This window comes from Nanorana parkeri, unplaced genomic scaffold (assembly GCF_000935625.1).
Source record: "Nanorana parkeri isolate BGI_ZX_2015 unplaced genomic scaffold, ASM93562v1 scaffold1342, whole genome shotgun sequence".
Lineage (NCBI taxonomy): Eukaryota > Metazoa > Chordata > Amphibia > Anura > Dicroglossidae > Nanorana > Nanorana parkeri.
The window spans coordinates 311923-336271 of record NW_017307610.1 but is presented as its reverse complement, the minus strand read 5'-3'; the positions used below and the strand labels follow the sequence as shown (position 1 = coordinate 336271).

General features: G+C 40.6%; 1 protein-coding gene across 6 annotated transcripts in view; it reads right to left on the bottom strand.

The window, feature by feature from the left end:
• The window catches only part of PAM (peptidylglycine alpha-amidating monooxygenase), a 161815-nt gene that overhangs the window by 71062 nt on the left and 66404 nt on the right, over positions 1 to 24349 (bottom strand). For all 6 annotated transcript variants that reach the window (XM_018569485.1, XM_018569488.1, XM_018569487.1 and 3 more), the window contains exons 6-9: positions 20080 to 20165; positions 12369 to 12452; positions 7557 to 7605; positions 5444 to 5511 (exon numbers count right to left, since the gene is read on the bottom strand). In XM_018569485.1, the coding sequence (XP_018424987.1) occupies positions 5444 to 5511; positions 7557 to 7605; positions 12369 to 12452; positions 20080 to 20165 (287 nt within the window). The remainder of the gene's footprint in view (positions 1 to 5443; positions 5512 to 7556; positions 7606 to 12368; positions 12453 to 20079; positions 20166 to 24349) is intronic.

Sequence of the window (24349 nt, the reverse complement as noted above, 5' to 3'; positions counted from 1 at the left end):
TCACCTCCCGATCTACTGAGCCGACCTGTGACAGTCTCATTGTCACAGGTCGGCTAGAACTATGAGGTGAGTGAAAAGCACTCACCTCATAGTTCTCCTTTAAATAAAAATAGCATTGGATGGATGAAGACATGAGAGAATGCCATTTGTGACCATAATACACGTGATTTTGTCTGTGGCTACACTTTGTGAAAGTTATTGTTGAATTATTCATACTATAATGTATCCCCCGCTGTACATTAGTAAGACATAAAAAGTCACTAAGGAGTTTTGTGACCACATAAAGACATAGGGCTCCAGGCCAACTGCTATTATACAACGATGCTCATCTATATTTCCATGCCACTTTCTCAAGCTGGAAGTATGGTTCTTTGGGATAACATTTTGCTGCATGAAAGAACTTTTTCAATTAAGAGGTGTCTATTTTTTTTTTTTTTTCCCCTAAAGAATAACTTTACTTTTATGTTTGGCAACCTCCACTCCCACCTCTACTATAGCTATCAGATCAGCCAGTTACCTCCCTTATTTGCAGTGGTCTACACATCGTCTGACCCATATAGGGTTACTACTTTAAGAATATGGCAGTCTTCCTTTTGGTTCCTATTCACACCTAGGCATTTTGTCACTCAAAGGCAACACAACACTCAAGACAAGGAATCCCATTCACATCTATGGCTCCTGTTCACACCTGAGCATTTGGTCACAAGCAGAAAAATGCCCATCACTGAAAAAAGTACACAAGCTACTTTTTGGCAGATTACAGCGATTTTTGGTTCTATAGACTTCAATGGAAAACTTAGCACAACAAAATGCTCAGGTGTGAAGAAGGGGCCATAGAAATGAAAAGCATTCCTTGTCTTGATCTTTCGGTCGTGCTCAAGGCAAGCGAATGTCCTTGGCTTTGATCCATTTTGTCGCGCATAGCTTTGAGCGACAAAACACCTAGGTGTGAACGGAGCCATAAAAGAGAACTATGGGCTAAGTGTTTTTCCCCATAGCTCTCTTAAGGGTCTCAAGAGGACATATACTAGCGTCCTCCAGTGAACCAAAGCTCAGTATATTGCGATCTACAGCTCACAGTATACCGAGACCGCCGCAGCCGGACGGATCCTGGCAATGCTGTCGAGATCCACCCAGCTGCGTGAATGACAGCTGACTCTGCCTATCTAGAGGCAGAACCAGCTGTACCCCCCCTCCCCCGTCCGTTCCGCCAGTCAGCGCTGGAGGATCGGAGCGGGGAGGGGGAATCCCTGCAGGGAGCCGTGACTGACAGTCACCACTCTCTGCAGGGAAATGATCGAGAAGTGAGCGAGCGACGGTATGCGTTCGCTCACTTCCGATATTTTGAGCCGACGTGTGACAATTTAATTGTCACACCTCGGCTGGAACTATGAGGAGGAGTGATTTTCACTCACCTCGTAGTTCTCCTTCAAGGTTTCATACAATATTTCTAAATGCTACCTCTACTCCTCCCTTACCTGACATCATTAAAAGGGAGCCATTTCTTTGCAGGATTCATGAAAGTCAACTTTTCCATTAAAGCCAATGGAAAAAAAATGCCACTTTGTGCAGTACTTTTAAAAAACAAAGTTATCCTGTAAAGGGCTAATTTAAATATCCTATTCATCAATCTGCTTGAATGACACATTCCTATATGGGAGAAAAGAAAAGAAAAGGGAAGGGCGCCCAGCCTAGTGTAGATGGTTTTTAATAATGTGAGCTACAGTACAAGGTGAAAACATACTCACAAAAGGAGAATCAGTAAAATCATATTAGATTAGCCAGAACGATATCTGAATATCAGCTGCACAGATGCCTGTGTATCAACACAGGACTCCTTTTGATGACGCGTTTCCGGGGCCACGCCCCCTTCGTCAGAACATGACCAATGCCTCACTCATGCAGCAATATAAGGAGATGTGAATCGTTGAAAGACCAATGAGCGAAGCTCAATGATGTAAGAACAAGCCTCTAAGGGCGGCGTCGGATTAACATAGCTGAGTGCAGCTGTTCTTCCGGCTTCTATCACTGAAAGTGGGTGTGAAGCCGTGTTGATACATTGGCATCTGTGCAGCTGATATTCAGATATCGTTCTGGCTAATCTCATATGATTTTACTGATTCTCCTTTGTGAGTATGTTTTCACCTTGTACTGTAGCTCACATTATTAAAAACCATCTACACTAGGGTGGGCGCCCTTCTCTTTTCTTCCATAGTGTTGCAGCTTCCCAGGCTGAAGTGGGACAGCACCCCTAGTTATCCTCGCTTGCACTTCATTTTCATCTGTTGGTCATTATTGGCGCTTTGGATTTTTTTCTTACACATTCCTATATGCCTATTTCATGGAGTGGAGGAGGGTTACAGTGCTGTTAGGTGCTTGTTTTTTTTGCCAAGTGTGTTCCATTAGGAAGATTTCCCTTCACTTCCTGTCCTGTAAAGACAAAGGGATGTCAGGGGAAATCCCATGTTAGATATTTGTCACTAGAACAAATGTCTCCTTTGGAAAACTTTACCTCTATTCTTGTTATGGTGACAACTCTACATCATCCAACATTTTGGATTTTCCCTCACTTGAAGTCCCAGTGGCAATGGTCACCATACACTTTAATGTTGTCAGGTAGGAGAAGAATAAAAGCAGTAGTTCTGTTAAAAGAAGTATGGGGTCTCGGGATTAAGAATGATACAAGATAGAAATATATAGGAAGGAGGACCTAAATAAGGCATCATGGGCCAAATTGTCATTCTGCAGTCAGACCAACTATTTCTATGGAAGTGAATATTTCTGAAAATCTCAATTTTTGGCAAACGGTAAACTTTCATACACTACACCACATCAAACATATGAAAGATCGATCAGAAGACAGAACCTCTTTAAGGAACTGATTAACTAAAGGGACAAATTCCTCCTAACCCATGTTTAACTACCCAACCAGGATCAAAGGAAAGTTTTTGTTTTTTTTAATAATTCCCCAGAACATTACATATACTTGACATATACTTGAAGTGAGCATAAGTTGGAGCGAAAATTAATCCTTCAGTAAATCTATGGCTAAGCCTCTTACACTGTCTTAATTCCTCCTAGTATTATCAGCCAACTGCTGACTGGGATAAGCAGCCCAATCAAGACTAAGATCAGCCATAGATGACCAGATTTCTCATCAATATCCAACCGAGATGAGAGGTCTGCAATTGCTGCACTGCCAGATCTGCCAATACGTTATAAAACTGCACATTTTGTAGTGCATCAGATGCTGGATGCTCTGAAAACAGAACATCCAGCATCTGATGCACAACAAGTGTTACTTCCTACACTGCTAGAATGAGGCAACATCAGGATAGAAAATGCATGTCAACCAATGACAAATAAGCTTTAACTCTCTCTTTTTTATTTTCATTATACGTCAAGCGTTGTATATTTTCCTCTTGATTCGATGGCAGCTGGGTATTGGGTAAACTTCCAATCCCAACACACCCTTCACATTTGCAAACTGACAGATTTCCAAGTGGTATTATATTACTATTTAATGTCAATGTTACCACTAGAACCAGTTTTATGTGTACAAAGAAATGTTGGCAATTGGAAGGCAAGCTGTCGGTTACTATGGTCTTTTGTAACATGATAATGGCCTCTCTACGGCCTCATTTTCAAAGTCAAAGATTTCAGCTTTTGGGAAAACAATATATCAGCTTTTGGGAAATCATGTCTAGTGGTATACATATCATTCTAACCTCACCATTTCTGAAAGCTTATCGACTTCCTGTTTCTTATGTTAAAGACGTGAAATGCTTCATTAAGGGATTGATTTTCAGACAGCTTATATTATGAATAAATAGGACAAAGCCAATAATGATAATTGTGTAAATTGCCTAGAAAGTGTCAGGACACTTTCAAACAGTGCACAAGTCCAACAACTACAACTTTATAATGAAGACCTCTTATGCAAATAAAGCTGTAGGAGAATACTAGATAAGTAAACATCAGTGACCTATTTGTCACCATCTGCAGCCTTGAAACCGTCTATCTCTTTTCTCTGCCATATATAGAGTACTTAGAAATCTTTAACATCTTTATATTTTAATTTTCAAGAGAGGAAAATATAAACCTACATAGCAGAAAACCAAATAACTAAAACTAAATAAGATCCATGAAGGTTGGCATTTAATACAAAATATAATGATGATATTCCAGGTGTGGTAACCCAGATCAATCAATAAGTTTTACCTGTTAAGAGTTCTAAAAGAACATTTAAAAGGCGTTTCCTGAATAGGCGCTATGCAATAGTAGTATGTATTAATTAAAGATGGTGCTACCATAGGATAAAATGACTGATGACCTTTGCTACAGGTTTCACCGTTTTGTCATCAGACAGTTGTTAAAACTAGAATGAGCTAGTGGAAGCAGTATGCTGTCTTCTCTAAACACAAAGCTGGCACTTAGCTGTACAGTCCACCAGGCAACAGCCTGCAGGAAAATAGATTGTTTCATGTTACTTTTGCTGTTATGGAGTTACTATACACGAGTACATTAGATTGCAAATTAAAATTGGAGCAGTGACTGGTGTGAATGGTGCAATACAACTGCATATGAACTATTTAATCTCATAATATATATGACAGCTACCAAACTATTATAAAAATAATATGCATTGATATCAAATGATTGTGAAACCCTCTAGTTATGATTTTTATGGAATAACAGAAGCATTCTCGTATGTCTACATATTGTAAAACATATACCCTTTTCCTTATGAGGTCTGTTGCAACGCTGTGAGTGATTTACCATCATCTTACATGACAGAAGTAATTCAATGCATCCAGCAACCAATTACCAGCAAGTAACCTGTGCTGTTTCTAGGCCACTACTAGCCCCAGGCAGGGAAGAAAGCAGACAGTGGTCTCCCCAAGGACAGCATGCTGCCATGTATTTTTCTAAAACACAATGCTAAACCTTCCTTAATGTCAGTGCAGAAAAACCAAATAAAAAACACATGGGATGCAGTAAGTTTAGTCAGTCTAATACCCGGAGATATCTTTATGAAGTGTTTTATAGGAAACTTTAAATATATAAATCTCTGTGCGTACCTGAACAAACCCCGACACCAAGCCAATTACTACAATTGGCTGCACATCGACCTTTAGATGCACACATGCTGCCCACCTGGCCAAATCTACCCAACATAACAAGCTGAGCTTTGCTTCAAAACTTTTAGATCACTTTTTGTCTTTCCAAGAGGAGAGTCAGTTTGTCACATAAATAATGTATTTCCTTGTTACTCTATCTCCCAGCTGCTGCAAAGTAAAAATTGATAGGAGGGTACACATAAAGGAGAGAAGGCGTATATCTAAAGCAATAAGGTATTCACGTTATTGGAAAGCAAACTTAAAAACTTAGTGCATATTTCTTTGTACTGGTATCATTCATTAAATATTAAAGACACCCTTACCTTTTTCCTCTGGTGGGATTACAGTGTCCATCGACATCAGGAGATAAATGCCAGCAATCATTGGCTGCCTAGAAATAATAATAATAAATTAAGAATAAATGAAATGAAGAAGTTGGTACAATACTGGCCAAATGAATATACTGTATATAGCCCCCAGCCACCCAAATTTGGAGGAACAGTCTTATGTGCCATCCCCTGCTACACAAATCTGCAGAAGTACGCTTAATGGGCAGCTGGCCTGGCCTTGGCTGTGAGATTAACACACCCAGGCTGGAATGTACACATTTCCAATTTTTTTTATATCAAAGCACTCCCTCATATGAGTGAAATGTTTATTTCTTAAAGTGGCATTAAAGTCAAAAACTTTTTTTCCCTCCCCCCAATGTTAATTAAAGCATTTACCTTAAATGATGTGTCTTAATCCGATCTTCTTCTTTCCTGTTCTTTTCAGCCTTCTCTCCAGCGCCGCTGCAGGTCTCCGATCCAGCGCTGACTCCTCTGTCCTTGCTGGCACTTCCTGTCCCACGGTGTCTGCATGCGGGTGCATGCGTCCAGACTTACGTTGTGTCTCTCCTCGTCTCCCGGCCGAAAATCCGTACTGCGCCCGCCCCAAGGTGCTTTGTGGCCGCCTGAGCATTTTCGGACGGGAGCGCACGGCGAAGACGGGTAAGTTTAAACCGCTTTTAAAGCGTTTTTGTTTTACTTTTTGCATATATCTACTGCTTGCTAGCAGTAGATATATGCAAAAAAAATGTTAGGGTTTAGAAACCCTTTAAATATAGGTGTAAAGGGAGATATGGACTGCCATCAGACTCTTCCAGCTCAGAGGTACAATCTGAGGAACATCAGAAAGGGAAGTTGTAAGGTGAAATGGCTGGTGACACCAAAGTGGTTAACTCCGGACTGAGACTCCCATTTACCTTGTTAGTCAAGTCTATTTGTCCATTTGTGTGATTGGGTTAACAATGGGATTAACTTGACGCTAGATATAGCTGAGTATATTAACATATAATAGACACACAGGAGACAATCCCATCATATGTGTATCCTCTCTCCCTGCTCTTTGATTAGGGCACTAGGGAGGGGATGGTTTGCTTGCATTGTTTGAATGTCTGATTGTATTATGTTTTTAGACTTACAGAACTGTATCTATACTAAGCTTGTTTTCAATGAAGTCAGTTACTGTTTGACTTCAACATTGGTGTTGTCTGATGTTTGTGGTAAATCTTTATTATTTTGGGAGTTTAGTCTTCTGTCCTAATATAGGGGGTGGGGGTTGTGTGCTGTCATTTCGTTTCATTGTGCTGTAAACACTGTGTGCCGTTATTTCATTTAATTAGAAAAGTGGATAATGGGCAACATTACACAATCTATTTCTCTGATTAAATTATTACAGACTGGGCCGGTGTTCTATCAAAGTTTGTGACTACGGTAGAAGTGTGACCGGTCACATGATAACACATTTTAACTTAATCCCGCCCAGTTTTTTGTGGCAGTGGAATATGTGACCGCCAACAGGTGAAGCATTCCAACGCTTTGACAGCTGTTCCAGGGCAGAACACCGCCATCAGGGGGTACGGCCGGTACCCATGTGAGGGGTCTGGGCAGCCAGGGGGGCCCCTTCCCTTACAAGGGTATCAGCTGTACCAGGGGTGGCATGGCAGAGGTGACAGGGGAGGGGGTGGAGGAGGCCGGGCCCTAGCAGCAGCAGGTAAGAAGAGTTGGAAAGGATGTACAGGGAAAGGGACCCCGATGACCAGCCCACCTGGGACCCACCACAGACCTCTCAGAGCCCACCATAGAGAGTCTCAGATGGACTTTAGATGATCTATGGTGTGCTCTGCGGGGTCTCAGGTAAGTCCAGAGTCAAGCACGTTACTGCAACATTAGAGACCGCCAGGGCCCTTTGGTTATTAGGTCCGCCACTGAGTCTTTTGGCATGTTTCTAATGAGTGGTATAAATCTCGGCACCTAGCAAAACTGCTTTAACCAAGGGCCGTTCAACTTTTTAGATGCATGTAAAAAGGCGGTTTTTGAATAACTTGTTAACCAGAAATAAAAAAAATAAGCAATTTAAGAAGTAATACTAAAAAAATACATAAATATTATTTACCTTTCTGGTGTTATCTGCACAGTTACTCCAGTGCAATCTTTATGTTTATCTAAGAAGAAAAGATGAAGAGTCACTGACCGTGCCCTGCTACATTAAGCAAAGACCATTTCAAATGCCCAGAGAGAAAGCTATTAAATGAACATAGAAAACCTGCCAGCTCAGTCATGTTAATGGCTGTGAGTCATCTGTTCAAGACCCATTATTTTAATATACCACACTTTGAAATATCAACTTAAAAGACCCAGTTTACATGAGAACAATAAGTTCAAAAAGGGGTTAGAAAGGGTAGTTTTGTGTCTTTTTTTCCTCATTTTGTGCTGTTTAAAGACCTTTATGCTACTGCTATTGAGAAGGTACAAACAGCTATATCAAGGAAATACGCCATAAGCATGAAGATGAACAAAACATATCTTCCAAGTGTCAGGGTCCCATATATCTTATCACTAACTTACAATAACAAATCTACAAAGCACAACAGAACCTTAAGGAACACCTATTGCAGTGCGTTCCAGCGTGGTTAGCTGCTGCAACGCACTGTATCGCATACTAAACTTCCCCCCTGCGTTCTGGGGCGGAAGGGGACGTGGTGGTGCATTCAAGTCAATGGCACTGCAGCCACGCCACCCACCGCGTGATTGCCTGCATCAGAGCGCTTGGCACAACAATGCCTGTGTTCCAGTCCAGCGCGATCACAAAAAAATTGTGTTTGCAGCATTTTTTGTGATCGCACTGGACCGAAACACAGGCATTGTTGTGCCACGCGTTCTTTTGTGAGCGATCGCACTGCGGGTGGGGGAGTGGCTGCGGTGCCATTGACGTGAATGCACAGCCCCACCCCCTCCCGCCCTAGGACACAGAGGGGAGCTTAGTATGCGATACCGTGAATCACACGATCTGTAACCGGCCAATCAAGATGCCTAAGGAGAGCAAACACGACGCAAACTTGAGGGTATGCATAAAGGCCAGGCATCTAACATTCATAAAATGAGAATTCAGCAATGCCAACCTTCATGTTTCTCAAGGTAACTTTACCTATAGGGCTTGTTCACACGAATTACAGTGCATTCCAGTGCGGTTGGCTGCGATCGCAAAAAATAGTACAAAAACACTATCTTTTGTGATTGCACTGGACCAGAATGCAGGGAGGGAGTTTAGTATGTGATACAGTGCATTCCAGCAGCTAACCGTACTGCAATGCACTGTAACTGGTGTGAACAAGCCCTTAAAGTGACCCTGTTGCAACTGAAAAAAAAAAAAACAGATTCAGCTGGTGGGTGGTGTGTTAAAACATCTTGAAGTGCTCTGGGAGTTGCTGTGGACACTTCCAGGTGCATCAGACAGCCCATACTGCTTCAAGACAGCAAAGTTGTAAAACATCGCCCATTGAAAAGGTAAATTAAAAAAAAAAAACATTTTACAGGCTGGGTCACTTTAAAGGAAACATTTCCTGGTGATGCATGGAGACTGACATTGCTTACTTTACATTCTACAAATGCTTGCTACCTGGCAGTTATGCTGACCCTCATGTCATTAGAGACACTGACTATACGGTGTTTTGAAAATCAGAAATGGTCAAGAAAATTGCTAAGTGTTTGTCCAGCATTAGGGATTAAATCAAAGGTTAGGACAGCGATAACACCCATCACATTCGTTTTGCATTTATTTCCGCATCCACCTGATAGTGCTGTATAGTTCGGTCACCCAAATAAGTCTATATCAGTCGATACATCTTATTTGTCAGTATACAGCCTTAATGTACTGCTTAAATAATGTTTCATGACAGGTGACGTATTGGGTAAATATTCTAACAGCTGTCCATGGTTTGTGCAAGCAACAGAAGTAGACCTGACTGCACTCAGCCATGTATAACAGATCATTGGAGCACTGCAGCATGGGACAATAAATGTCACATAGAAAAACTCAGAGTATTAGAAGGTCCTTTATAAACATATAATCAGAAGATATTTTAGCAGGCTTACAAGATGACAGACCTCTTTATATGAACAAAGCTCATATTTGTCTAATGAGAAGACTAGAGGAAAGCACAGTGAAGCAGCAAGTTGCAGAACTGACTTTTGCTAAATAGTGGGGTCGCCCCAACCAATAACTTTTAGTATAGTAGAGATGCAGAAATCACAACATGTTTTGTGTTCCTATATGCTGGACAGCAGATCACTTTTATTATATATTTAGTTCAATTGTGAATTAAACTGCCTGCATTTCCAATGTGAGAACAACCCAAAAATACAATATCGCAATTACTTTTGTCGTCCAGTAAGGGACTGTGTGCCATTTTTCATTCTCATGCTTCTAAAAGCCACCCATCCAAAGACAAATAAAAAATAAAAAAATAAGGCAAACTGAAAACCTACTGATGGAAATTGATGGCAAGACTTTACATTAGCTGCTCAAATATTGATCGGCAGTACTTTGTGTGTGCAACATAAATCAGTAAAGCTTTTCCAATTACATAGTCCAAGTGGTCATTGATGTGCCCTAATATAGTGTAGACAATATTCTAGTCATATTTAGCTTTATCAAAAGGCATTGTATGTGTTGCATTAAAAGACACAACTATTGTATTTAAGCGAGTCATTGGAGACCACAAATTTCTAGACGCAAGCAGCTCCAGGGATGGCATCAGGGATCCCTTTACATGTGTATTCTGCTTCACATAAATGGCTGTCTGGAATCACGTTGGACAGAGGATAAGAAAGGTAAACTTATGCAGGGGCTCTCTTCTTCTTACAGACGTTTGTCATCTCCACCTATTCACTTTACTGGGGTGCTCTTTGCTTCAGGGCGAGACGTGTACAAGTCAGTTTGTGACTAGGCCACCCACACTGCTCACATTGTAAGCTTTAAACTGAGCAAGCACCCAACATTTTTCTGGCTGTAGTACTGGCCAATCCTGGGCTTTATATGTACACATTATAGGAAGCAATGCAGCAATTCCCAGATAACTTTCCTCCCAATTCAATAACTGCTATATAAAAAGTTCCAAACTCGCAATTCTCATTGCTTAGAGTTAGATTGCACATTACTGAGGTCCGGCTTTTAACTTTACAAACACATACTGTGTAATATATACATTTTTGTGTATATATAGATCTCTAGATCGATAGATCGCTCCCTCCCTAGATCGATCGATCGATCCCTCTCTAGATCGATCTCTCTCTAGATCGATCTCTCTCTCTCTAGATCGATCTCTCTCTCTCTAGATCGATCTCTCTCTCTATCTATATAGATATATATAAAAATAAATAAATATATAACATATATTGCAAGGCTATAGTCCGGTCATGCTGACTGGTGAAATTTTTGACTGACTGGTGAGACACCGCCAAATTTTTCAAGCCCTGTAAATATAGCTTAGGGATCTATTTATAATGTTTTTCAAACATGATTTACACAACTTTCACCCAGGATTCATACACCTTTCTTTTGTGGATTCAATTGGAAAAATGTGTGCATTCTGGGGGAAAGTTGTAAGAATCTTGTTTGAAAACCCTTAAGACTCTCTTTTGAAATTAAAAATAGATTAGACAGCTCCTCTTTGCAGAGGAAACAAAAAGACAGCGCCTTCTCCTAGGGTATTACCATTAATAATAATATATTAAACATACATCAAAATACTAAAACATATGCCATGTAAATCACAGAATATACATTCCTAGCCCTGGACAAGCAGGAATCTCCACAATGACAATCCTGGTGAGGATCAACCACTAAAGGGCTGTGTGAAATCCTTAGGAGCTAACGCATTTCGGGGGAGGTCCCCCCTTCTTTAGAGCTGCTCCGATTAGTTTTTCAGTTCTCCCGCCACGCCGCCAGATGTCGCTGCAGCAGCCGCGTCATCCCTAAATTTTACCTTTGGGAGTCACCACAGCTTGGCAAATGTTACCAAGGGGTCCCTGCCCTAGAACGGTTGAGAACCACTGCACTAGGGGAAGGTGGTGTCTTTTTGTTTCCTTTGCATGTACCACAAGGAATGTTCCCAATACCCCATTTTCTAGTTGCTTGTTATGCCTTATAAGTAAAGAGCTTTTGGTAAATAGTGGGGTTGCCCAACCAAGCGCCCGCTGTTGTCAGAACACCTACACAGTGACTGTAGCTGATCGGCTGCAAGCATTATTCTTCTGAGAATTTTCCACTAGGCTCCTTCAATAAAAACTGAATGAATAATCAGCTATTTTCACGTAAGGTGGTGCCAGCAAGGTCATACACAGCTTGAATTTCGGCTGAGTCGAGCAAAAACTCAAACAGCGTATGGCCAGATTAAATCGTACACAGGGATAACTACTTCTCTCCACATACAAGTCAATGGGAATGCAAAATACAGCTTGAAGCAGGGTTAAGCAGCTTAGGTCAAATGCAAGTAAGGAGGTCAATTGCAGGTCATATGCATCTGTGAAGGAAATCCAAATGATCTCAGAAGCATCTCAAACTAATCTTATATGCAAGATGAATGTACTTGAAAGCAAGCTGCATTTTCCCATCAACACAAGCCCAAAGCCCACTGACATAGGCCCCAATGCTGATATGATGGACCAAGAAACACTACTGTATATTGATCAGCTACAAAGTAGATGTAAAGATTAAAAAAATCAATACATTAGTAAGCAATAAGTAATGTTTTATCTCTTTTGGTTGTATGACATTAACCGTTAATTCACCGTGGACTGCCATCCCAGCCTGACTGACATCACTCTTCTCTTCTTGACTAAACAGGATACCATCAAACCTGCCATCGAAAAATCAGCTGAATATGGTTTTAAATGTGTCGAGATGTTATGGCTTTACACCACTTACCTTGGAATGCTTTGGCATCTCCATAATGAACTTGCAGCACAAAATATTTAATTCCAGAGTTTCCCCCTACTTTAAATCCAACATCTGAAAGAAAGACATCAATAGAAATAAAAGTCTTAGGTGATACAAGTAATAAAGCACAATAAGTATAGCAGATATGCATATGCAATGTTTTTCAGTTGGTGGATGTTAAGTACGTGTTATAAGGTGTGTCCTTCTTCAAATGACTTTCATATACTTTTTCAGTAGAAGTTTGGATAAAAACAAATATACTTTTTCACCCAAGCCAACTCTAGCAACAATCTATCAACACATATCAGCCACGTATTAAATGAAGCAGCCAGTTTTGCTGAAAGGCACACGGCAGAAAAATGCAGACAGCAAAGAAAAATATAAAGCAGTATAATGTATCTTGTAGACGCCTTAAGAAACATATTGGGTCAGAAATATGAGAGCTGTCACTGCTAACAAGCTTTTGAAGGTGAATGCTCTAAGCCTCCTTTTCTTCACAGCGGGTCACTGATCAAAATCAAGGGTGTGAATATCAGACGTCCTGGCGGGTCATGGACTAAGTGCTTGATTTAATTCTGGGACTCAGTAGGTAGCAAAGGGATAATAAGGGACACGGCCCAGAGGAATTTGGCCATTAAACTTAAGTCAGAACTGGCACCCCAAAAATGAAATTCTTACATATTAGAAAGCCATGCACAATAAAAACCAGCCACTTTGTCATGTATACTACTGGTCAAAGGTTTTAGAACACCTTCATTTTTATTAAAATGTAAGAAGTTCAAGTCCAGTGAATGACCGTAAATGGTGCAGCGGTAAGCAGTGAACTGCCAGAGGTGGAAAAAAAAAAAAAAAGAGGTTTAGGTTAACAAAAACTGAAAAAGAATGTACATCTCTGAGCTACACAAAAAGGCGTTTTTCAGGGAAGAAGTAATGGGTTAACAACTCACAGTTGTTCTGCAGCAATGCAAGTAAATGAAGCCTTGAAAGTTTATGTTAACAATTCCTACAGGTGTCACAACTTGTTATTTACTCACAAGCCCTCTGTCTGTATAAAAGCAGTGTTGCATAAGACTGTGTTACTATACCCTCTAAGCAATGTTTAGACAGTATTATACTGCAGGAACTAGTATGTTGCTCTCAAAATGGTGAGAAAAAGGCAATTAACAAAAGGAAGGCAGAGAGATGATAACCCGTAAAAGTGCAGGTCTTTCCTTTAGAAAAATTGCAAAGAAATCCAAGGTGTCAGTGAGTTCAGTTTCTTACACCTTTAAAAGGCACTTGGAAACTGGAGGAAACTCTGAAGCACCGCCAGTGGACCAATGAAGACTAGAAGAACGTGTTATGGACTGATAAATGAAAATTCTTCATCTTCACGCAGTGTTTTTTATACGCCGTTGATTAGGCGAAAGGATGGTTCCTCAGAGTGTAACACCAACTGTCAAACAGGGAGGAGGAAGGGTGATGGTCTGGGGCTCTTTTGCTGAATCCAGTCAGTGAGTGGCACCCTGAACCAAAAATACTACCACAACATTTTGCAGCACCATGCAATACCCTCTGGTGTATGCTTAGTTGGTCAGGGATTCATCCTACAACAAGATAATTACACCAAATATACCTCCAGGCTGTGTCAGGACTACCTTAGAAAAAAAGAACAAGGTAGGCTTTAAATCATGGAAGGGCCAGCACAGTCTCCAGACTCAAAGTGCCATTAAACCCTCAGATTTTTTTTTACCATAAAACAATACTCTAATGTGTGCCTTACTGTAATCCATGGTTGTTTCCCTTCTCTTTGCTGCTCTTCCTTTTAAATCTGTATCTGTTCTCATGCTGGGCAGAACTTCTGTTTTGCAGCAGACTGCCTTGTCTCTGCAATGGATACATGGTGTCTGTGTGTAGGTTTGCAACCTGAGCCAGCACTACAGGAAGAGGCACTCAGCTGTAAAGGGGAGTTCTCCCCCAGCATGAGAAGAGATAAGGATTTAAAAAGGAAGAGCATCAAAGAGAAGGGAAACAACCATGTATTACAGTAAGGCACACATTACAGTATTGGTTTATGTTAAAAAATCTGAGGGTTTAATGCCACTTTAAACCCCACCGAGATGGTTTGGGATGAACTGGACAGAAGGGTGAAAGCAAAGCAACCTAAAAGTGCCACACATTTGTGGGAACTTCTGTAACAGTGTTGGGAAGAACTTCCTGAACAATATTTGATTTCTGTTGTAGAAAGAATGCCACAAGTGTGTTCGGCTGTTATGTCTGCAAAAGATGGCTAATTTGATGAGTCAAACATTTAGATTACATTTTGTTAAAGAAAACGAATCCATGATTTGATGTCAAATTGTTTATTTGTTCTATGCTTTATTTTTAAATTACAAATTAATATTGTTTTCCTTGCCGAGTGTACCGTACCCATTTGGGGCCCCTCACCATGGTAGGCAAAAAACACAAGGGGGCTGGGGGCACAGGGATTGCCATCTCTGCAGCTGCTATCAGTATTTCTATCACTCTTTCCACTGAGGCTAGGACTTGGTTGGTGGAACCAGCATTCAAGAAATGCCAAGAGATAATTACATTCAAGGGAGAACATCTGTTGAAGGCGGCCTTGATGATTTAATTAAGGTCACGGATGGGAAGAAAGAGGAAGACCAAGGCTCCATCAGCTAGATCTGGCTAAGGGGACCAGCTAGGTGGAATTCCCTCTTGGGTCTCTACCTCTAGGTCTAGGACTCTTATATAAGCTCTGGTCCCTTCCAACGTTGTGAAACCTGACACCAAGCCCTCCTCTCAATGAGGGGGAGCCTCCACTTGTATAAGCGGTGGAAACATTTGTTCACCTTTGTAGTCATCTGGGTTTGAGACGTCCAGGGCATGTGGGATCAAAGGATTCTATTCCAATCTGTTCCCGGTTCTCAAGCCAAATGTGAGAGTACAGCCCATACTGTGCCTGGAGTCACTAAGCCAGTTCTTGTGGGTACACAAGTTCGGTATGGAATCGGCTTGCTTCATAATTGCCTCCCTCCTGCAGGAAGATTTCTATTTATCAAAGGGCATCAAAGATACCTTCCTGCATGTGACGTTTGTCCCTTCTCATCAATGCCGTCTCCGTTCTGCTTTGGGAAACGATAACTAAGTTGTGGCTCTCTTTTGGCCTGTCCACAACTCTGCTGGTTTTTACCAGGGTGTTAGCCTGGATCCTCCGTTCTCATGGTTTTCACATTGTGGCTTATCTGGTCGACCTTCTCCTGAAGGTTCAGTTCCAACAGACTGTAAAGAACGATGTCCACAGGACTATTAGTACCTCTGAAAGTGTTTGCTGGAACTGAACCATCGGTTAAAGTTCCTGGGATTCCTCTTAGACATGGTCCAGGGCAGGATGTTTCTTCCCCAGGAAAATTTGCTGACTCTGCAGTCCCAGGTGTAGGACCTTTGGCCCAAGGATTGACCCTTTTTGAGATTTACGACAAGAGTTTTAGGACTGATGGTTGCCTTCTTTGAGGCAGTTCCCTAGGCTCAGTTCTATTCCAGAACACTATAACTTAGCATTCCAGCAGCGTGGGACAAGAAGACTCCTCTAGACCACCCTACTCACCAGTCAGCTGAGGCAAGGATTTCACTATCGTGGTGGATTTCCAATCTGGCGGGGGATCTAGGAAATCCTTCTTGGGAGAGTGAGGGACCTACTCACTGAGAAAATCCAGCAGTCGAGCAACATCTGGGAGTTAAAAGTGATCTGCCTCTCTTTATTGATCAGGTCACCTGCCGGCCCACTGGTTAGTGTGCAGTCCGACAATGCCATGACTGTGGCATGCATCAACCATCAAGCTGGAACCAGAAGCCACGCCGTGCAGCAGAAAACAGATCTGATCCTGTCTTGGGTAGAACGTCAAGTTCCAGCCTTATGTTGCTACATCATGTAATCTTTAAATTACCTGTCATCTATTTTACTAAATCCTGTAAAAGAGCAGGCTTCAATTGTCAGCAAAGCCTCTTCTGTGCTGGCCTTTGATTCTAGTTCCACTCTGATAATAAAAGGCTTAACTTTAATTTAGAGTCTTTTCTCGCTAATAAAAAGGTAGTAGCAGGTGCCATGTGTTTTCTGCTTTTAAGAACGACTTTGCTTAAATTTTAAAATGGCTGACAGGTTTACTTTAAAGGAGAACTATGAGGTGAGTGCTTTTCACTCACCTCATAGTTCTAGCCGACCTGTGACAATGAGACTGTCACAGGTCGGCTCAGTAGATCGGGAGGTGAGCGAACACATACCGGGTTCGCTCGCCTCTCGATCCTGTCACGGCTCTCTGCCGTGACAGGGGGAGGGGCTGGATTCCCCTCTCCCCGCTCCAATCTGCCAGCGCTGACTGGCGGAACGGTCGGGGAGGGTGCGGGTACAGCTGGCTCTGCCTCTAGATAGGCAGAGCCAGCTGTCACTCGCGCAGCTGGGCGGATCCTGTCATCTAAGTCGTGATCCGCTCCGGCGTCTCAGTATACCGCGAGCTGTAGCTCGCGTTATACTGAGCTTAGGGTAACGGGAGGACGCTAGTTTGTGTCCTCCCGTTACCCTAAGGAGAACTATGGGGAAAAACACTGACCCCGTAGTTCTCCTTTAACACTGATACTTAAACAAAGTCTTCAGTTTATGGCATTGTTGCTATACACACACGTATCAAACAACATCCAGGAGAAGCTGTGTAAACCAAAAAGGTGTATATCCCATAGGCATACTACATGGAAGCAGCAGGAACATCCCTTCAACTTTTGCTAAATGGGTCTCAAGAGGAAGTCAAAAGGTCCACAGAAAAACATTTGTGTATAGAACATCCTAACCTCCTGCATAAGTATATGCACAGGAAATAAGGATAACCATCACTCCTCCAAAGTGTACAAAAACATAAATAAGCTTTACTATATTATTAATAAGCAGCAAAAGAGCTTCGAAGCAAGTCCTCGTAGACTGCTCTAGCTACATGTAATGTAACATACCTGGTGGTTTTTTTTTTTTTTTTACATTAGAGGGCAAGCAGACAACTACATTTCTGCTGCCATAGAAAATAGGGGGAAAAGAGATGTCATTTCAGTGCCTTGTTGTGAACTTTAAATGTTAATTTCTTCACAATGCTTACACAAAGGTGTATGAGAACTTGTTTTAATGGCCTTTCTGACTTCTTTAGAACACGTAAAAAATGTAAAGTGCATCGTCTGGGCACAGGTTTACTTAAACTGTCTTAGAATTATTTTCTACACCATATTACCTTCTTATATTTATAATTAATTTTGGTTGAATGGATGTAATCATTAGGGTCACTGGTGTGCTGATGCTGAAGAATAAAAGCTAAAGAAAACTCTGTTGGTTTCCTCCAAGTGATGCTCTCTAAACAGTGGTTTCAATCTTGCTTTAAAGCCATTTAATCCATTTACAATTACAAGCTCAGTTGGCAGCAAAGTACATAACTTGGCTGCCTTTAATTTCCAGTGTAAAAATAACAATGTATGTCAATTTTACAGGCAGTCACAGTGAAAGGGAAAAAAGCCCAGAACAATAAACTGTATGGCACACATTTGTGTTTCTTAGTAGCATGATGCCAAATTATATATGGATGGATACTGTTCAAGTTCTAATTGTGTTACAAAGTATATTTATATACTTTATACATTGTACAGAATAAGCAGACATTCCACCAAATGTCTAGTTGGAGAATATCTCTAACTGTTTTACAACCTAATTATCATGGTGTTGCATCAGAAATGCTACTCATTCCTCAGTTTTGCAATACATTGTTATGGTTATTCCAACAAACCATCCTATACTATTTTCTAGTTATAGTTTTTTACGCAAACCTTAGCATTTGGTTTAGGGTGATTGCCTTAACTCTAAAGTTAAGACTAACAAAATCCCAAAAATTAAATATGAGCCATAAAAAGAAAATACAGTAGTGTTAAAAAGTAAAGAATGCCTGGAATGAGCATGCGCTTGGACTTGGGGAAGTTATCTGCATAGTGAGCACAACCATACAGGTTTAGGGGCTGATAAAGCACAAGGAGGAGGATATTTTCATAAGGCAGTGTACATTTTTTGTGCACAGTCACTTGCCTGCAACAGCACTGTAACTGCAGATACGGACAACAGCTGTAAATATCTGTTTAATTATTATTATTATTTTTGTAGAGGGAAAAAAAGAAAAAAAAAAAAGGGTAAATTGCCATGTGAATATAACACCAATACCTGTATCCATAACTAAGAAAAAGCCTCATACAAAGAGTTCCATATCACGACAAGACTCCTAGAAGAGGCACTGAGCTCATAAAAATTAAAACACAAAATAAAAGAAAAAAAAAGAAAGAAAAGTCAGAGACAAAAATCGTATCTCATAATCATGGGAAGGGCAAAGCAGCGCCATTAGAGCCCTCCAGTAGTTGCCAAGGGGACCACACCCATTCGAATCTGGGAATGGCGTTACGCAATCGAGCAGTTAGGTACTCCAGGTTACGGATATCATGAATCCTTCGGAGCAATTCTGCATGAGACGGAGGAGTGGATTGCCGCCATTTTAAGGCTATAAGGCATCTGGCTGCAGTAAGGACATGATTAATGAGTTTAGTAGTAGTCTTTGAGAGATGTGAAATGGGGAGACCAAGAAGCAGATGTACAGGGTCTTCTGGTATAGTCTCATCAACTAACATTTGAAGCAAAGATATTGTACACTTCCAGAAGGGACATATCATGGGACAATCCCAGAATACATGCAGTAGACTGCCCCTTGAGGTTGTACATCGCCAACACACAGATGGCAGCAAAGGATTCATGTGATGTAGCAAGTCCGGGGTGCGATACCAGTGAAAGAATCTTGTACTGATTTTCCTGACATAGGGTACAAATAGAGGTCTTACTGGCGTTAGTCCAGATCTCCTCCCAGTCCTCCATGTCCAATGTCCGACCCAGAGCCCTCTCCCACTTGAGCATGTAGTTATGTTTAGGAAAATGAACAGCGGGAATCGAGTTAAGCAATTTATAAATGTCGAGAAATATAATGGCGAGAAAATGAGAGAGGTAGAGACTGTGTATGCAAAGTGTTTGATATCTGTTTAATTTAATGTCATCACGGCCAGGTCACAAACTGCTAGAACAAGGCAGCCCATGCATCTCTTTAGACAAGCTCTGCCACTTCATCCAGTACATGGGATGCCAGTAAACCAACTGTCTGCACATTTTGATGTATCCATTTAGCTCTCCATGTTCTTAGGTAGCACATGCTCTCTACACTGTGGCTAAACCCATGCAGGGCTAATATATTCTTGCAGTTTGTGATCGCTAATGGCTGCATGAGTGCACTACTGCATCAAAATAATCTTGTATGACCCTTGGTTGTGAAGACTTGGAATCAGTTAATAAAAGTTAAAGACACCTTTATTGTTCTAAATACTTATGTGCAGTTGCAGTGCAGAAGGTGACAGGATGAATGTAAAAAGAACAATGTTTACACTGTGCCTGTGATGTCATCTCTTATACCACAGGCAACGATACAACCTTGTTTTTCCAAATTTGCTCATCCCTAAATATATGTAACCTGCTAATGCGTTTTAAAGTACAGTTACCCTTTAAGACATGCTTATTCTACACCTACAATAAACAAAATAATGTATGGTTTTACCATATTGAAACATGATAGTAATTACATTCATAATACAAGACTTCATCATATACCTTTTGGAAGCTTGGTTGGGGGTGCGTTCCTGGCCCATGCATACATGATACTAGATTTATCTGTGCAGGTTCCAGCACCACAATCCCTGAAAATACAAGAAAACTTTAAGTGTTGTTTATCCAAGTTAAACCAACACAGCAATAGCAGACTTCTATAATCTGACTAACACTGGGATTTGAGAATCGAAGCAAATACAACACATGTGAAAGACGGAGTGTGGCACAAACATATTGGTACATGAACAGAACAGAGGGAATCTAACTGAGCAACTGAGGCTTTTGGCACAGGACACCAGCAAGCACAAATAAATTCTCTTCTGATATACATCTCTAATCCATTTATCTGCCTGGAACGATTTCCTGGCTTCTACTTACAACCCACGCCCTCTTTTAATCAGAGCTATAATTGGATCAGATATTGGCTAACATGCCATTACTACGTATCTGGCATAGATCCAGGCCTTATTTTGTAATTACCTAACATGCTACAGTTGTCATATTAACGGGTAGAGCATTTGCCAAATTTCTATGAACTATTATAAGAACATCATTATTTGGGTTTTCTTTCCTAAACCATACACAGTGTAAATTTACAACACGATTTTTATATTACACACAACTTAAGGGTGGAGTCACAAAAACTGTAGAAAAGAACAGAGCAATCGTAGCCCCCTCCCCACAGCCAACTGGAATTTGTATTTTTCCAGAAAATGAAAGTTAAATGCTGATTGGCTGCTATTAGCAGCTACTACTACTACTACTACTACTGTACTTTTGTTCTCAATTTATTTTCTTCGGCTATATAAATGGATGATAGATTTCCCAGAAGCCACGGTTTAAAAATAAACCAAATTTTAATTTGTTTTTTATTTTTAATAAACCATTGGCAGGCTTTCAGCTGCTGTTTTTCTGTGGTTCTTAGAACATGTGTACTTTCTTCCTACTCTAGTACAGATCAGCATTTCTCTTAACAGTCACAAAGTGTGTTCACACCTGACATCACATCAGTTACTGAAGCAAAGCGTTAAAGAAGAATTTCAGTAAAGTTAACCCTTGCAGTGGGTCAGGGGTTTTGCTTCTTGACCCCACCCCTTTGCAAGGGTTAAGTGAATATTTTGGTCTAGCGGCTGGATAAAAGATTCTCTATCCCATCTGGCGGCTAGACCAGTCCCTGGAGACTCTTCTTTCCCAGGCTGCGGTGGTCTAAAGTCAGATTACATCATCACATCTAATGCAGGTCCATTCACCTGCATTAGACGTTGCAATGCCAAGGGACATAAAACAGGCAGCGCATAAGGGGAGAGAGATGAGCACTGACCACTGTAAGACCGAGGATTAGGTGAGTATATCTTCTGTATTCCGGCCCCTTATTTAAGGGAATTTAACATTGACAGTCTGAACAATTATAGTAAGGCAGCATTGTCTGTTACATATCATATAGCAAAAGGTAGGAGACTTTTTGCATGTGGCTAGCATGTCGAATTGATGATGGATTAAGTATGGAATTTAAAAGAAAAAGGGGAGAGGGACTTTAAACTTCTGTGGTGTCATTTCTGTCATGTACTGCTGTGTTGGGATATGCCATAGACAGGTTAACAATGACAAGCACAACATTCTGTTTAGGATTTCAGCTTGAATTTACAATGTCAGTATAGTAAAGAGTTAGACAATGGAGGGAATTAAATGGAAAGGGGTGAGGAAATCCATGACAAGACACCATTCATCACACCTGCACACAGACGGCTGGACACAAGTAAGCCATGTAGGTACTCCTCCAGATGTATATGTAGTGTATGTAGACTAATAGAATTCCTAACTTACATCAACCTAACTACATCAAACCATTAAACTGCCCAGATAACCACTTCTCACACCTACTTATATATGTTAATTATCCATATTCCAATTTAATCCAAATAAATCACATTTGTAATTTTTTGAGGCCCACTGTACCAACATATTATTTGCCACATAAGGGGATACGCAGATTGCTCAGAGCTCCACTTTTCTCACCAGGGTATGGTATACACATCTGAATAGGTAAAAAGACGACATGGAAGGGATCTGCACATCTATTCATTATCTACCAAAGAAGTCCAGAGATAAGTCCTTTCCTGACTGATGATTCTCAAGGAAAAAAAACAGGCAGGGTTTTCCTGGGTAATTGCTATTCTTTTCTATAAACCAGTGCTGGGGTCATCTTCTGCTCTCCACCTACCTTTTTTTAGCAACATCTGTGTATTTTACTTTTTGATCACTTCAAGTCATTCCCTTGTCCCTGGGAAGGACCCCAGATCTGCAATTTGTCTCACATGCAACATATCCACTTTAATGGACAGTGTGGAAAATGGCAAAAGGGCCATGTAGTTTATATACAAGCAGTAATGTCATACATAAGCTCATTTATCTTCCATACCTACAAATTACATGAAAAAAAGAAGCTTGGCTTGATATTGCTTAAAACCCAACAAAAATACAGGTCAAAATCATTACAGAAACAGGTAAATTGCAGCTGTCTTGGCTGTAGACAGAAATACCATGTGTTGTGTTGCCATTATCTAAATTATCCATCTTTATCTCCTGCAACATGACGCATAGTTATCCTGAAAGGTGTAAAATCCATTGCTGTTAACTACTGACAGACGCATACGAAATTTAACTACAGCTGAGAAGATGAGTAGTCTCCTCTGTCCACAGAAGTATACACAAATGATTACTAGGTATGAAAAACCATAATGTCTGGAATGTTGGCATGCAGAGAAAAACAGTCTTCATAGGGTTCACTATATATACTTGCAAATGGAACGAAGAAGATTAGCAAAGGCAGTATAAAATGTCACTATTTAAAATCTGTCTGTAGACAGCCATTTAGTTTTAGGTATTGATTTTATAAAGGACATAGTTTGTGAAGTTGATTTGTTGGCATTATGGATTTTGCACACAATAGTTTTTAATCCTTAAACAGTAGCATGATAGTTCTTATATGTGATAATACTCTTTAAAGAGACTCTGTTAGGGTGGGGCGGGGGGACTGATGATGGTATAAAAAACAGGCACATAGATGTGTCTGCACATACATGTGTTTGCCTTCAAAACTCAGCTACATTTCTTTTTTGTGGCAAATTGCTATTTGGCTTCTCAAATTTCTCCAGCTTTGTTGTCCTAATCACCATACTATTCTAAAACCTAAAAAGGCTTTCAGAAAACCCACCTAATAAAAAAAATTATTTGATCTGGGAACTACATTGTAGTCTTTAAAATGCCACCAGATCCCACAGCGGTTCATGTAGATACTCTGCCGCTTTGGTAAGATGGGTCTAGTTTGATCCTTTTGGGTCTAGATCCTTTAATAGCAGGATCATTCACAAAGAGCCCATTGGAGGTATTGCCTGTTTACTTTCATGGGTGAAGCAGGTAGATCAATGACAGCGCACACTTTCGTCGTGCCTACAGCCCCCGTTCCCTTCCCCGGGTATTGTGTTGCTTTGATTGTGGCGTATATAACAGGAACATTCTCCTATAGCTCCTAGTAATTATTTGGAGAACATACAAATATTGGATATTTCGTCAAACCAATAAAAGACCAGCCTGTGGTCAGCTTTCATGTCAAGCAACACACTGAGAAAGCAAACAGAAGATTAGCTTCCCATCAAACGTAATACATATATGAATAGAAAAGCCACCTGAATCACTGAGGTTAAACAGTAATATTCTCCCAGGGAATAGTGTATGAATTAGACAGCTGTGAGTTTCTGCATTCAGTGTGAGGCAGAAATCCATGACTTAATTTCACAGATATAACACGTCATTGCTCTCCACACACTATTAATAAAACTATATAGGCATAACCCAATTAAGAGCTGTGATGATGCCAGAGAGGGAGAAAGAGACAAAGTATTAACCTTTAATTGGGATCAATTTTCCCTGTGTAAACACCATTCATTTGCATATGTGTCATACATATTAAAGCAGTCATTTCAAATGTCAATAAATAATGCATATGATGGTTATATTATTTGTTTCTGTTCCAGTAATTCTTCGCTAGACACGGGCGGGAGGAATACGATAGTATGCAATATATCAGGATATAAAACACAAGCCATAACAAAAGTCAGAGAAACTCATTTACCAAGTGTAAACGCAAAGCAGCTACATTCATCATAGATCTCATTCAGTTATAAGCTTATTTGTGTCTCACCACAGAAATGGATATATCCCAGCTTAACACCATTACATGAGGGAGAACAGATGTATGTGCTTAAGTATAGCA